This window comes from Pleurodeles waltl, chromosome 8 (assembly GCF_031143425.1).
Source record: "Pleurodeles waltl isolate 20211129_DDA chromosome 8, aPleWal1.hap1.20221129, whole genome shotgun sequence".
NCBI classification, from domain to species: domain Eukaryota; kingdom Metazoa; phylum Chordata; class Amphibia; order Caudata; family Salamandridae; genus Pleurodeles; species Pleurodeles waltl.
In genome coordinates, this window is record NC_090447.1 from 708,998,482 (window position 1) to 709,014,130 (window position 15,649).

Genomic DNA, 15,649 nt, shown 5'->3' on the forward strand with positions numbered 1-15,649 from the left:
TCAGCTGCATCAAGGGCAGATCTAATTTGATTATTAGTGATTACTTGTCCCTCTTCAACAATTTCTTGTGCTCTTTTCTGATGCTCTTTAGGCAAATATTGCAAGAATTCTTGCATTTCATCCCAGTGTGCCCCGTCATACCTTGCTAACAGGGCTTGGGAATTGGCAATACGCCATTGGTTAGCTACTTGTGTAGCTACCCTTTTACCAGCCACATCAAACTTTCTATTTTCCTTGTCAGGGGGAGGAGTATTCCCTGAAGACTGGCTATTGGCCCTTTCCCTTACAGCACTAACTACAATAGAGTCTGGTGGTACCTGTTGGGTGATGTAAAGTGAATTGGTTGGCACAGGCTTATCTTTTTATCTATTCTTGGGGTTAAAACCCTAGCCTTGACAGGTTCCTTAAATATGTCTTCAGCATGTCTAAGCATATCAGGCAGCATTGGTAAACACTGGTAGTGTGAGTAAGTGGAGGACAATGTGTTAAAAAGAAAATCCTCCCCCAATGGTTCAACATGCATTGAACTCCATGGTATGCAGCTGCCCTAGGAATGAACAGAGTGTAAACCGTAGTGTCCTCTGGTGGTAAAGGTTTGGCCGGACAGAGATGTGGGTCATTTAATGGTTTAAGTTCTGGGTCATATAAGTCCCAGGGGTCCACTGTATCTCTGTGTGGGTAGGTGTGAGAATGTGTTGGTGAGGGCAATGATGGTGGGGTATTAGGTGGTGGAGAGAAAGAATGCTGTGGTGAATGTGGTGGAGAAAGCTGTAAAGATGACAGCTCCGGAATGGTACCTAATTTTTTATGTCCCAAAGATACAGTTTGTGATTCCGGCTTCGAAGCTGGACGTTGACTTTTCGACTCCGAAGAGTGTGGACATCGGCTCGGCTGTGGAGCTTTTAATGTGTTTGCTCGACTCCGACACCAATACAGGCGTGGCCTTTTGATGGGTGACTTGGCCTTTTTCGGCGTCGAACCCGAGGGTCAGTCGCTAACAATTTTCTTTCAGGTGGAACCATGGCTTTCTGGCAGTGGTGCACCCAAGGCCTTAATAGGTCTTTTGATAGTGTGCGTAGGGGCAGGTGTACTCACATGCTGAGCCTCAGTGATCAGTGGGCTGTCTTCATCCGAGTCTGCTTCGGAGTCGGTGTCCTGAACTGAAACAGTCGTCTATGCCTGCTCCTCCTCTAAGGTGTCGGTGGACTCCGTATACTTAGATGGCATCTTGAGTCTTCTTGCCCTCCGGTCACACAGTGTCTTTTTTGACCGGAACGAAAGACAAGCTTCACAATCTTCTTCTCGATGTTCTGGAGTAAGGCAAAGATTACATACCACGTGCTGATCAGTGTAAGAAAATTTTGTGTGGCATCGAGGACAGAATCGGAATGGAGTCTGATCCATCAGGCTATGGCGTGGTAGGCCTGAACAGGCCCAAGTAGGGCACATGCGCCCAAAAGGGTGTTTTCTTGTTCCCAACGGTACTATGCCAAAATAGCACATATCAGCTTTTTGATAAGGGAGGGGTAATAATATCCTGGTAAACCTCAAACTGGGGGTTTAACTTAAACTCTAGAAACTGCAAAGATAAATGACCAGGGTTGCCATTTTGGATCTGTAGTTTTTCGGGCATACACCAAGTTAAAGGATTTACTGATGGTGATATCCTTTCTCCTAATATTGCTGGGTTCCTCCCAGAATCTACCCAACCCAAGCTTCCTCAGCCAACTGGACACAAACCTCACCCAGGGAATTCTTAGGCTCCACTCCTTTTCAATAATTCCCCTCAGCAGTCTATGTTCTCAGCTACCTCCTGTGTAACCCAATTCCACATCCAGTAGGTCAATGGTTTTAGTGCACCAGATCAGTGATTCTCTTAATTCCCAGGTCAGAAAAAGAGTGGTAAAAGAGGTGTGCTGACCAGGACTGTGATAAGGGATCTAACAAATTAATTCTCAGCATAGTCAGTTTCTGAGGGTCAGCATACCCCGAAATTTCAGGTCCAAAAAGGGCTGCACTTTGGGTCTTGCTGTGATAAGCTTCAAGAGGGGAAGCTGGTCGAGAATAGGATCACTTATGCAGACGAAGAATAGCTTTAGATCTTGTTGTGGGGTTATTTTAGCGCTTTGCATGGGCACATTTATTTTAGCTCTAGGTCTATGCCCTTTTACCTACTTACATTTAATTTATTCCGTTTTATTATTTCAGCGAAGTTTATTTTTAGTGGAGATGTTTTATTATTGCTATCAGCTGTCCTTCCATGCAGAATTTATTATTAGTTCTTGTGCATGACACTTCAACTTGTGCTCAGCCCAAGGTTGTACCTGATTATTTACCAAGTATTGCCGGTTCAAAGAGTACAATGTGTACCTTACACAGAAATATGCATTTTCACATCAGGGCAGTTCTCAGAACAACATGTTTTATTATAAAAAAACACCTTGTCAGAAACTAAGTTAGAGGGGACATTCTAGCCAGTCATCTTATGCTGTACCATGTCATCACAGTTCTGTTGAACTCAGCCTCTTTTCTTCAGCCACTCAGGAGGACTGCCAACAGGCCCCCATGCTTATTACTATGGTATGGGGCTTCCTTGAGGAGACCAGTGTGGGCAAATTAGGGATAACTGCTCTCAAGTAGATTCTTAGTGGAGTAGGTGGGGATTTTAGATTCATTAGTGTGACAGAATGTTGAGACTTTTAATCTGTTTCACTTTTCTGGTCACTATAATAACAGTGTTCTGTTTCATTGTCCTAATAATAGCAATTCATTCCTATCTACATAGAATGCAGTTGCTTTGTAGGAAAGTAGCCTCTTTCTAGCATGGTTACCACCATTTTTGGCCTGTTTGTCAGTGTGTTTGACTGTGTCTACTGGGATCCTGCTAATCAGGACCCCAGTTGTTATGCTCTCTTCCTTAAATTATGGTTATAGGATACTGGCAATCCAGTATTCCACCCACAATTGGCATTCTGGTGCTCCCTTATAAGTCCCTAGTAAATGGTACCTAGGTACCCAGGGCATTGGTGTTCCAGGGGATCCCTATGGGCTGCAGCATTTCTTTTGTTGCCCATAGGGAGCCCATGCAAAGGCTTCTATAGGACTGCCATTGCAGCCTGTGTGAAATGGTGCATGAACCATTTCACTGCCATTTACACTGCACCAGGTCACTTATAAGTCACCCATATGTCTAGCCTTCCAACCCTGAACTCTTGGTGCAGAGTACCTATGTGTGAGGGCACCCATGCACTAGCAGAGGTGCCCCCATGACGTCCAGGACCATTTTACCAGACTTTGTGAATGTGGGGACTCCATTTTATGCGTGCACAGGACATAGGCCACCACCTATCTACAGCTTCACAATGGTAACTCCAAATATGGCCATGTTTGGTATCAAACCTGTTGGAATCATATCCCAAGGGTTTTGCAAGCACTGGTTGTATGATTTCATGCAATATGGGGATCCTTAGAGGACCCCCACTACTGCCATTATAGCCTTCTGAGGTTTTCCAGGCAGCCCCAGCTGCTGCCACCTCACAGACAGGTTTCTGCATTCCTTTTACTTGAGCAGCTGAAACCCAGGAACGCAGAACAAAGGAGTTCCTTTGGGACAGGGATGTTACACCGTCTCCCCTTGGAAATAGGTGATAGAGGCATGGGAAGGGTAGCCTCCCAGGGCCTCTGGAAATGCTTTGAAGGGCACAGATTGTGCCCTCCGTGCATAATCCAGTCTGCACCGGTTCAGGGACCCCAAGTCCCTGCTCTGGAGCGAAACTGGATAAAGGAAAGGGGAGTGACTACTCCCCTGTCCATCACCACCCCAGGGGTGGTGCTCAGAGCTCCTCCACAGGGTCCCTGGGGTTTGCAATCTTGGATTCCAAGTTGGCAGGGCACTCTGGGAGCATCTGAGGGACCAGTGCCAGCAGGTGACGTCAGAGCCCTCCCCTGATAGGTGCTTACCTGTGTAGCTGACCAATCCCCCTTTCAGGGCATTTTTAGGGTCTCTCGCGTGGGTGGTTCTTCAAATTCGGATAGCAAGACTCTAGCAGGAATCCTCTGCATCCTTTACTTCACCTTCTTACTGAAGAAACTGCAGCTGAACCCTCCAGGAGCTCTACAACTGCAACGAAGAAGAAAAAACGACTTCTGCAACATTGTATCTTCAGCTCCTGCTAGCAACTACAACTGTGTCACAATCATGCATCCTCAAAGGACAGCCAGTCTTCAGCCTGCATCAGAAGAACAAAGGAATCTCCCTTGAAGTGAAGGAGTAACTTCCCTGCTTCAGAACACACTCCTCTGCAGCGACGACCGGTGGCATGGGTCCCCTCTCCTGACGAACTGCGTGGATCCAGCATCACAGGTGGTGGATTGAAGTGATCCCGACGGTCCAGATATCCAACTGTCCAACTTTGGTGGAGGTAAGAGCTTGCCTCCCCAAGCAAGACAGTACCCCTGTGCACCACGGGTTTTGCAGTTGCCAAGGCTTGCTGGCATCTTTCCACGAACGTCCTCATGCACCGTGCAGCTCTGACCCCCAGCACTCCTTTCTGCGACGCACAGCCTCCTGTGTGGGGATCTCCAGGGGCGTGGGATCCCTTTGTGCACTGTTGCATGGGTCTCCTTTTGCACCTTCGTTGTCCCCATGCTGTGAGACTCCTGTGCACTCTGCCTAGACTTCTGAGGGCTCTCTGAGTTTCTGAGAGCCCCCTTTGTCTCCCCCTCCTGGGTAGAGTCCCCCAGGTATCACCTGGTCCCAGGCAGCACCATTTTCCGCTAACCACAAGCTTTCCGTGTGCCAAGGCTTGTAAGCGGAATCCAGCGACGCAAACAAGACTGCATTCAACCATCCAATGTGGGACATCTTCTGCACCAACCAGGAGCCTGCATCGCTCTTCTTGGGTGCAACTGGTGTCTTGCAGTCTCTTCGGGTTCTTGCATACTCTTCTTTCTCGTGTTCTTGTGTGTTCTAGGAAAGTTACTGTGATTTACTTCTGCTTTCCTGGGCTCTGGGGTGGGTTCTATCACTTACCTTTGGTGTTATCTAATACTCCCAGCGCCCCTCTACACACTACACTTGCCTAGGTGGAAAACAAACTTTTGCATTCCACTTTTTTAGTATGTGGTTTGTGTTCTCCCTAGGCCCTTCTCTAACTATTGTGATTTTCATTATTTGCACTGTTTTCTAACTGTTTTTACAGCTATTTCTGCATACTAGTGTATATAATTTGTGTATTACTCAACTCCTAAGGGAGTTTAGTCTCTACGGTATTTTTATTGTTTCTGTCACCAAAATAAAGAACCTTTATTTTTGTAACACTGAGTATTTTCTTTCGTGTGTGTGAGTACAGTCTGACTACAGTAGTATTGCATGAGCTTTGAATGTTTCCTAGTTAGGCCTTGGCTGTTCATCCACACTACCCCTAGAGAGCCTGGCTTCTAGACACTGTCTACATTTCACTTAAGGGATAACTGGACCTGGTATAAGGTGTAAGTACCTTAGGTACCCACTACAAACCAGGCCAGCCTCCTACATGCTTCAATAAAATGTGTTGAACCAACTCCTGCTTCTTTTTGTCTTCTGCATTTATGAGACGTGTAACTGAGAGAAAGGGGTAAGATCTGTTCCACTACGACTTCCCTGAGAAGTCACAGAGTGTCATGCATCAGGCTGCCACAAATCACCTTTACTTTTGGGTTTTGGCGAGGTGCTGCTAGCTAGCGTAAAGGGTTAGGCTGACAGCTGCAAGACAGTGTGGGTTTGACTCAGTCACCCACCCTTGTCCCCATGACAAGAGTCCTACGACAATCTAAGCGCTACTACCAAAGAACTCTTAATGAGTTGAGGTTCACAGGTTAATTTGTCTGGGAGCCTTACTCCTAAATAATAAAAACTAAAAACCTTTCAAGTGGCAGATTAGCTATCTTTATAACACAATTCTTATTTGTTCCTGTTTCGAAAGATCCTAAATTTAGTTTTGTTTGCATTCAACTCAAGGTCCGACGATCACAAAAATTCACAAATTTGTCTATGAAGAATTTGTAAGCCCACAAGGGTCTTTGAAGTAAGTAAAGAGTCATCAGCAAATAGCAGTATAGGAAGCTTTTTGCCATTCAAAGTAGGAGAATCATTATTGCAAGCCAAAAGCTCTTTGACCACCCCATTTATATACAATGTAAACAATGGGGGGGCAAGAACACATCCATGCCGCATATTCTGGAAAATAGGAGTGTAGTTAGTCAATTCCTCTCTGCTACTCCAGCAAACGTGCACGTAATTCCCTTTGTACAGCCTAGCCATAAGATTAATAAGAGTAGCAGGTGCTCCCATTGTAGCAAGGACTTCCCATAGACTCTCTTGTGGGACCAGGTCAAATGCTGCATGCAAAACTACAAAGGCAACATATAGTTTTTGCGTATTCTATTGGGATTGTCAGGGCAAAGTGACTGTTGCCAAGGATGTGGTGTCAATTGGAGGGGACTTGGGGGTACGGGTTGGGAGGGGGGAGGTGTTGGTTTGCGAAGGGACAAATACTGACTACTATTGATGTTTGTAGGACCCACACAGTTTAAGCCACATTTTATGGCTCAAAATTATGGAGTACACGTAGAGGCAAAAATGCAGGTGTTGAAGTAAATGCCACTTTCATACAATTGGTAATCCTACCTAAGAGGACGCAGGCTATATCACATCAAATGGTCTCATTTAGAGAGGGAAACAAGAGAACACTAGCAATTGTCTTAAAAATAGATCATGCCACGAAACCAATTACTAAGTCTATTGGGGGCATCAACCTGAGACAACAATACAATTTCAACACTTGTATAAGTTATATAAAAACCTATACACTACAGGATCACATTAATGTTTAATAATGTTTGTACTAAAGACTGCAAGAACGCATGCCACTGTCACATTCACTGAATTACTACATATAGAAATTCTTCTTTCACATTTTACTGGAGATGTTGATATAGTAAAATACATTTGGAACATTACCACGTTTTCCAATGTCAGATCACGATGTGCAGATCATGTGACTATTATATTCATTTTGTTTTCTATCTTGCCCTTAATTTTTAGAAACAAACCTATTCTTTCAAATAAATACATACTATTGAATTCATAGTTTTACGAGAAATGCACTGTATTTATTATTTCTGCCTTTTTATGAGTAAAATCAAGTGTTATTTATTGACCGACAGTTACCTGGAAGAAACTTTCCACATACTGCAGCAAGTAGACACCACAATCACTGCTATTATCTTGTTTGGGGACTCTGGGATAGAAATCTCTCATGCTTGATCTGCTAAATTCACGAGATGTTTTTCTTTTCACATTCCACTCTACTTCGAGGTACCTAAAATTGATGGAAGAAACAAATCAAATGATCAAGCAAATTATTATTAGAAGGCAATACATTTCCTATGTTTTTGGGGGGGATAGTCCATCTAGCTGGATATTCCTCATCATGTGATCTGCCCAGGAGTCCGACTGGATTCAGAAAACGTCTCAGCAATGGCCTCAGCGTGCTATTTAGAGGCACCATCAACCTCTGTTGCAACTCCACCAGATTTGTTGCAACTCTTCTGTTGCAAGTTGTCGCAACCTTTGTCGCAACTCCACCTTGCAACCTGTCGCAACTCCGCTAGATCTGATGAGACAGAGCCGCATATAGGTACCACCCAAGTGTGCTGGCGTCCCTTTAATCATTGACTTTTTCACACACTCAGACACTGAGTTGGGCATCTCTACTGAATCATCAAAAAGAAAAAGAAAAGCCAACCTCACTGAGATCCAGTACAGAGACTGAAACATAGCAATCATAGCCCGAATGTCCTAGACTTGCTGGTATGGCAAAAAGGCCCAAAAGTGCACTGTATCCAAGATGCCTCCAATGAAGGGGAGTCTCTGCCATATCCCCTAAAAGATCGAAATTGTTGTGGAGATTGCCAGACTGGAGCTGAGAGACCCAGAGAACATGCTGTAGCTTGGTTTTCTTTGCAACACTCCAAGGCTGAGTTCACCTTTTTGCCAAATTGGCAAAAGCCATGTCTATCAAGGATGCCTGGACGTCCCTAGAAAAGTCTGTGGACCTCATCTGTGAGTGGTGCCAAAGTACCATGCTAGCTCTCACAGCCCTACCTAGACAATCTGTGGTGTCCAGGCCCAAGCAGATTACAAATTTGTCCACATTCGGACCATCTTGAATGGTTTGGGCCAGTGCATATCATGGATATTTTTTTATTTATTCATTTATTCGGTCTAAAATTAGACCATTAAAATGCATAAAAACGACCATACATAAAAAATGAAACGGAGATCATGACCATCACAAAAAAAAAATACAATTAATACACTCCTTATCTAACAGGACAAATATTAAATGATACTCCTAAGTTGGTGCCTCCTTGCTTATTGGATAACATTTACCAAGACAATTTAAAATAAATTGTATACTAAATCTTTTCTGATGTTGCCTAAAAAAACTTCAGAATGCCATATATTTTAATCTAGACATACATAAATGCATATTTTAAAAAGAGACTGTTCTTATATAGATTATTCATAAAAAATAGTTCATAATGCTTCATAAAATACTTCATGCTGCTACAATTGTAGACCAAACATTGAAAGGGTACCATAGAATAAAACTAATTTCTCAAATAAATTATTCATAGGAGTTAAATCTTGTTATTTGCAAAGTGCTATGTGCTACGGTACTATAAATCAATTAGGTAAAAAATCCGATAAACACAAACAAGAATAAAACCTAATATCTTTGAAGTTAATCCATAGGTAAAACAACACAAGTAATCATATTTGAATTTCATAGCCATTTAAAATCCTCGTCCATTAGCTGCTAGACCTCTCTTCAACCAATAGACTAGAGTCTAAAATAATCCTGCTACGAATGGTCCAAGCTGCTAACAAATATTTAGAGACTGAGCTTACTATCAGCGTGGAAGAATCGTATTTGCATAGTCTGTAAGCACTGACTCGATCATGCATTAGCAAAACCTTGCACAGGGGGATAATCCACTTTCCTCTAGGACACTTATACAAGGGACAGAAAAATAGAACATGCTCAGGTGTTTCCTTACATGAGTGGCAATTAATACATTTATCGGACATGGGGCTGTTGGTCCACCAACGGGCCGTCAAACTATTAACTGCTAATGTTCCGTATCTGAGCTGAAGGAATGAGGCTCGGGCACGTGCTGGTATAGGGAGATCCAGGAAGTTCTCGGGCCGGGGTTCGTGTTTAACCAGCAGAAACTCTGCTGTCAGTCGACCTGGCCCGTTACAATGAAGAGACTCATCGTAAACTTTTCCCCAATATCTCTCTTTGGTCAACAATCTGGTGTTAGCAGGGATCATCTCAGGATTCTCCCAATAGTGAGGGAAGCCCAGCTTAACCCAAGCTGATTTCATCTCCCTCAACCAACGAACTTTTTCCCATCCCTGATAAGGTGTTATGAGATCTTTGATTGCTGCCCTGAAGGGCTCAAGTTCTTCCGTTTTCCACAATCGAATCCAATATAAGAGTGGTCTTAAACTTGCTGTATCTTTAATACTATTTATACCCAGATCTAATCTGAGAGGGATCATTGGAGTGCCCTTCCCTAGCCTAGATATGTGTCTGAAAACATTATTTTCTTTAATTTGAAGGGTATCCAATTGTCTGTAAAAACCGCAGAGTTCCGCTCCGTACAGGGCAGCAGCACGGATTTGGACTTTATAGATTTCGGAAATGGGAATCAGAGGGGGGCTTGCTACGGCTTTAGCCTTTCGTTCTAGCACTCCACCTCTTTGGCTAATAATAAGTGCCCCTTTTCTTATGGCTGCATCCCAACTGCCCCTATCTGATAATCTAATGCCCAGATAATCATTCTCAGTTACCCTCTCCAAAATGATCCATCACTATATTTGCTTTTATTTTCTTATTCGGGGCGCAATATATCATAAGTTTTGTTTTCTTAACATTGACATCCAGCCCATAGTCTCTACAAAATACACAAAATTGATTGACCAGATTTTGAATTCCCATAGATGTTTTGGCCAACAAAATGGTGTCATCCGCGTAAAGCAAGCATGGCACTTTATTCCCTGCCAACTTAGGCGAGCCGTTGGTACAATTTGCTAGATAATTAATGCAATTGTTTATATATAGGAGGAAAAGGGTAGGGGCTAGAACACAACCTTGTCTGACTCCTCTTTCAATGGCAACATGGATAAGATAGGCTATCACCCACCATGTCCCAAAGTGTGTGGGAACAACGTCACTGTAAGCAACTTGCATTAACAAGAACAAGACTGGTTGAGGGGAACATACACTTGCCAAAAGAGTCCACTCATTTCGATCCCTAGCAGGCACAATGCTTGGAAAACTGCTGGGGTTTACCTTGCTTGGTCGCCTGCAGCAGGTCTATGGTAATGGGAAACTCGTCAGTTGACCAGGGGTCGGCAGAGTCTGGCTGAGCAAAAGTGCCCAATATTGTAGCAGTGAGAACTTCTTTAAATGAAAATAGCGTTTTTAGGTGCCTGACTGCCTATGATCAGAGTCAGAGCCAAGAAGCTGGAGAAATTAATTTGTACAGCAGTGCAGTAGTTGGACTGTGTGTAAGTCTGATGGGTTCACTATAAGCTGTGGAACGCCATGTTCTGGACGCAGTCTTGATCGATTCAAAGCTTCCAAAGGTTCAGTGTGAGGAAGAACAATCGTTTGCAAGTCCCCCTCTGGTGCCAGTGGTGTAAGTGCTAGTGTTGATGAATGTGGGGTATATTCATTGCAGGCTTTGGAGTCATGCAAGGAACCAAGCACCAAAAATACAACTCATGGGGATCTGTCACAGACATATGTTTGCAACGTCCTTAAAAGGTTTAAACCTCATCATGTTAGGGAGTGACAACCCTTGCACACTATAAAAATTTGCTGAAAAAAAATATCTCTTCAATAGATAATAAAAAAGAGAAGCGGAGCTTCAGATCCGCATCTGAAGGTGCAGAAAGAAAGGAACTGATATGCACACATGGACAACAGTTATATGTGGCTCTCTCTTCTTGTCAGTTCCTGAGTGGAAAAGCTTTGACAGCAGAATAGACCAAGGCTGTCCAGAGTCAGTAGGCACACGGAGGAGTGCATGGCAAAAGCCATGATGGGGTCCCTGAAGAATCTGTGGACCCTGAGGGTGCACTAGAACCAGATTCAAAATCTGGAACATGGCCTTATAAAAGGCTGCATTTTGTTGCATTGGATCTAGGGAACTCAGGGAAGCTGGAGAGTCTTCGAATGCAGACTATGAGTCCTCTCACTAGAGAAGGACCATCTCCAGGCCAAAGAGCTTTAATTTGGGCTTTTGGGCTTTTTCATCACATTGTCTCTAAATTTTACTATGTACTTATTCGAAGGGGATAAACAGGACTGGGAGCTGTCTTTATAATCGGCCCAGCCCCATTTTTTTCTGCTCACTAAGATAGTCTGGATTCTTGCTTCCTTATGGGTCTTAGATGCACAAGGGAGCATTGGTCACAAGAAATTGAGTCATGTTTGGTACTAGTGCACCAAAGATAGACATCATGAGGGTCTCTTTGCAACATAGGGTTCATAGTTTGAACCCTTAAACGGTCAGTCTGACTCCTACCCTCTAGATCAATCCTACATTTTTCCACCCTACTTCAATCCCCATTTCCAATCCTCCCTCTGTCCCTCCCCCTGACCAATCCTTAAAATTATTTGCTCATCCAGTTTCCTGCCCTGCTGCTACCTACCTCATCTTTGCAACTACTCCTTCACTTTCAGTATTCTCTTCTTCTAAGGATGGTACCTCCCTGACCAGCTCTCCTCCTTATCTAAGGTTAGAGCCAAGAGCAGTAGGGCCCATGAACCCCACTCCGGCATTAAATCCACTGTATAGCCCAGTCACACCCATGTGCCATAAGGTGATCAAAGTAGCATGAACAGCAGGAGTTCCAAGCAAAACAACATCATCAATAACAAATTGCTGTGTTTTCATTCTTTCTTATCTCTAGTCCCACCTCTTCAATTGTTTTCACTTGAAATTGCTTCTTCAACCCACATGCTAAAACGTACTCTAACTGAAACAACGCTGAATGACTTCTTTCTGTACACCCTTCAGTAAACGATTATCCTAATTCAAAGATCAATCATCTGGAGCATCTCTTGTCTAACCTAAACTACGTTCTGTTTTCTCCTATGAAGGCATCCTCACTTTACTTCTGAACTGAGCAATTATGATGTACAAGACGAAGAAGCAATCGAAAATTGCATCCTTGTAGGCTTCATTCCTATCTCTGCAAGGATCCGTAGGACAAATTTCTTGAAGGACATATTATACACTCGCCTTCCCTGCCATCACAAAAAGTACAACACAGACTTTTCTGGTTCAGAGAGCTCAATGTCAGACTGACTGGACTAGGGACGATATACTTAAAATGCAATACCAATTCAAATCGAACCCAGGTCCACACCACACACCAAAACTATCAAGTCCGCTCTGTGCTGCATGCTGCACAACTGGAGACCACGGGTGAAACACAGACTGGAAATTGTTGACACCACCATAACATACAATTTTGATTTACTAGTATTCAAAGACTCGGTTTAATGAAACCGCTCATAAGGCCAAAGACTTCCTGTGTCCCTAAAATTACTCCACCATTCTATGTGACTGTGAATGCAGTTTAAGGGAAAGAATTGCAATACTAAACATCAATGGCATCCAGTGCAAAACGATAGCCAGTAATACAATCTCCTCCTCTCATTACTTGACTTTAGAGTTCATCGCTCAATAAAATACACCAGTTAGGTTCAATGTAATTTATCACCCACTCTGTGACAATGCAATATTTACTGAGGAAGGCATGGAGCTTATAACTGACCTATTAATTTGTGGTAATAACAATTTTCTGCAAGATGTCAATCTTGTTTGGGTCAACCCCAGTGAAAATGCAATAAATCACCTTCCTCCAGAGAAACGGAGTAAGCCAATGCCGCCTTACACATACCCATTACAATGCTCCACTCCTGACCAGATTATATTTGAGGAAGGTATGCTCTTCATACAAAATCCTATTTCCTGTACACTTGTCAGGAAATCCCCTTTTCTCTGCTTTTTTCATTCTCTGTTACTTGTGTGCAATCTAAAAAGGAAGCTATATGGATGTGCAACACTAATAACTTTGAGAGCAAAACATTTGGCTGAACGAGTATAGAATGCACCCGCACCTATACTGACATCAATGACAGTTCAAGACAGGAAGAATTCTTATCATTTAAAATGCAATCACTCCAAAATGGATTCTCTTTTAACCTCCTCTTCAAATTCACAACTAAAGTGCAATCATTGATCTACTCAATTTGCGTCCTACAGTGCAATCCTACCATCACAGACCGCATTTCTAGGTGTCATTTCTTGAAAAAAGACCTTGGGCCTGATTTAGGAGGCTGGAAGGCAGTTACACCGCCAAAAACATGACAGATATCCTCTCTGCCTTATTACAAGTGCATTAAATTCTAATGCACTTGTAATGATGTGGGCTGGATATCTCATGTTTTTCACAGAGGACCCATCACCCAAATTCTAAATCAGGCCCATAGCTCCCAGATACTGATAAATACGAAAGCCATGAAAGCACACTCTAAACGGTGTCTGTTGTGGGCTATTCCTGCTTCGTATGTGAAGATGCTGTCAGTCCAATCGCCGGTTCCGTGAAGGATTGACTATTGCTACTCTCTGCTGATAGGTCATCCCCAAATGCATCTAAATCCTATGAAAGCAGATCTTCATGCTGCAGCACGTTTCATTCTGGCATCAAAATACATGATCACATTTCACCTATAATTCTAACACTAAGATGGCTTCTCATTGAAGCAAGATCATTGTACAAAATGGCCTGCATCACTCACAAGGCTCCAACACAACACTATTCCCCAGTATTTGGCAGCTGCACTAAAAAAAAAAAAAAAAAAGCAGGCAGAAGCAGCTCTTCTGCTTCTGGAACCCCTGACATTCCTTTAAGTTAGTGCTACCAGAGTATGGAACTGTTTACCTACAAGTTCTAGGAGCCACCACCTTACAACCTTTATTCGAACTGAATAAAACCCTTCTATTCCAAATAGACTTTTCAGGAGTCCAGTTAATTCTGCTTTTCCCAGACTATCTTTGTTTAATTATGCACAAATCTGGTTACAATCTGTTCCATGATGCAGAAATCTTCTTTTTATCTCAATCTTCTCACGATCTTTGTCGCTTATCACACAAATCCACATCAATTACTGTATCTTGCATTCTCACTACATATTACTCTTTATCTTCCTGAGCAAACACTTTAGAGACGGTGAAGGATCTTTGGTAACCACTAGTTGAATTAAACCAGGTTAATTCTTCATTACAGTCGAGCCTGCGAGTGCATGCGCTAGTGGATGCGTCTCACATGAGACACTGTTGTGTTCAGTAAAGGGCTTGGAGCCCGCCTGTCGCTCACCATTGGTTGGTTTGCATGGCACCCTTCTTTACAGCCTCGTAATTCTTCAAGGCATGTCTGGCATCATTTCCGTTCCTCTGGGAGGAGCTGTGATCAAGCACTAATTGATTTCAACTTAATTAGTGCCCGTCGCTGCTCCCAAGGTGATCGAGGTACTATTTTGTCCTCCCTTCCAGTGTCCCGCAAACAAAAGGCTTGTGACTGGCAAAAACGTGCCCTGCAGGACCAACAAAATTGCAAGGTTTTATTTTCTAATGCTAACTTTATTTTATTTTGTTAAGTGGCCTATTCTCAGTTTCCACTTGTGTTTTTTTTTTTTTTTTTTTGGATTTTGCTCATGGGCACTGTTGTCAAAAGATGACAATTAACTTGTTCGAAATATGTGAGACTAATTGCCTTGCAAATGCTTGTTTTTTCCCTGTAATTATGCAACTATTTACTTACACCCGGCTTGTATAGCTGTGTACTTGCTTGTAATCTGCCATTCCATTCCTTGGGCTACGTTTATGCAACCTTTCACTGTGTAAAGTGCTCCGACGTCTAAAGGTAAGGAATGGGCCATATTAAATTTGTTGAATATATAAATCCTGTTGCTTTTGAGGGGTAACATTAATGCACCATACTAAAAAAGTATGGACATAAACTTCAAAAAAAGAACATAATTGGTAGGAGTGGAGTTTTGGATTCGGACCAAAGGTCGTGGAGAAAGAAAAACTGAGGTCAGTGAGTAGTGATGGCACCAATGTGCGGCTGTGTCATCATGTCCAGTGGGGGATAGAATCCTGACAGAGGCTGGTGATGCCATCTGGTAGCACGCCGGTGGTAATGTAAGAATCTCCTGATCCAGTCTGGCAGCTGGGGAGATTCAAAAGGTGGGGTATGTGGGGTTAGAAGTATTTACCAGAAAGATGTGCAATACAATATTTAGTACGCTATGCACACCTAAAAGCTTAATACAGCCACTTTAAAATCTGTTAAATATAGGTTAAGCTCAATGCTCTCAGAGCAACCTTAACATTTATTTAAAAAAAAGATCATCAGTAAAAGCAATTAAAGTGGATTCAGTTACAATGAAGAACTGAAAACTGATTAGAATTCATTATGATTAAACATAACTGGCCCCCAGTGCACTGCTCAGTA

At 42.9% G+C, this 15,649-nt stretch overlaps 1 protein-coding gene across 2 annotated transcripts in view; it reads right to left on the bottom strand.

Annotated features, from left to right (window-relative positions):
• The window catches only part of SENP7 (SUMO specific peptidase 7), a 790,555-nt gene that overhangs the window by 91,170 nt on the left and 683,736 nt on the right, over window positions 1-15,649 (bottom strand). For both annotated transcript variants that reach the window (XM_069204850.1, XM_069204851.1), the window contains exon 21: window positions 7,211-7,361. In XM_069204850.1, coding sequence (XP_069060951.1) covers window positions 7,211-7,361 — 151 coding nt within the window. The remainder of the gene's footprint in view (window positions 1-7,210; window positions 7,362-15,649) is intronic.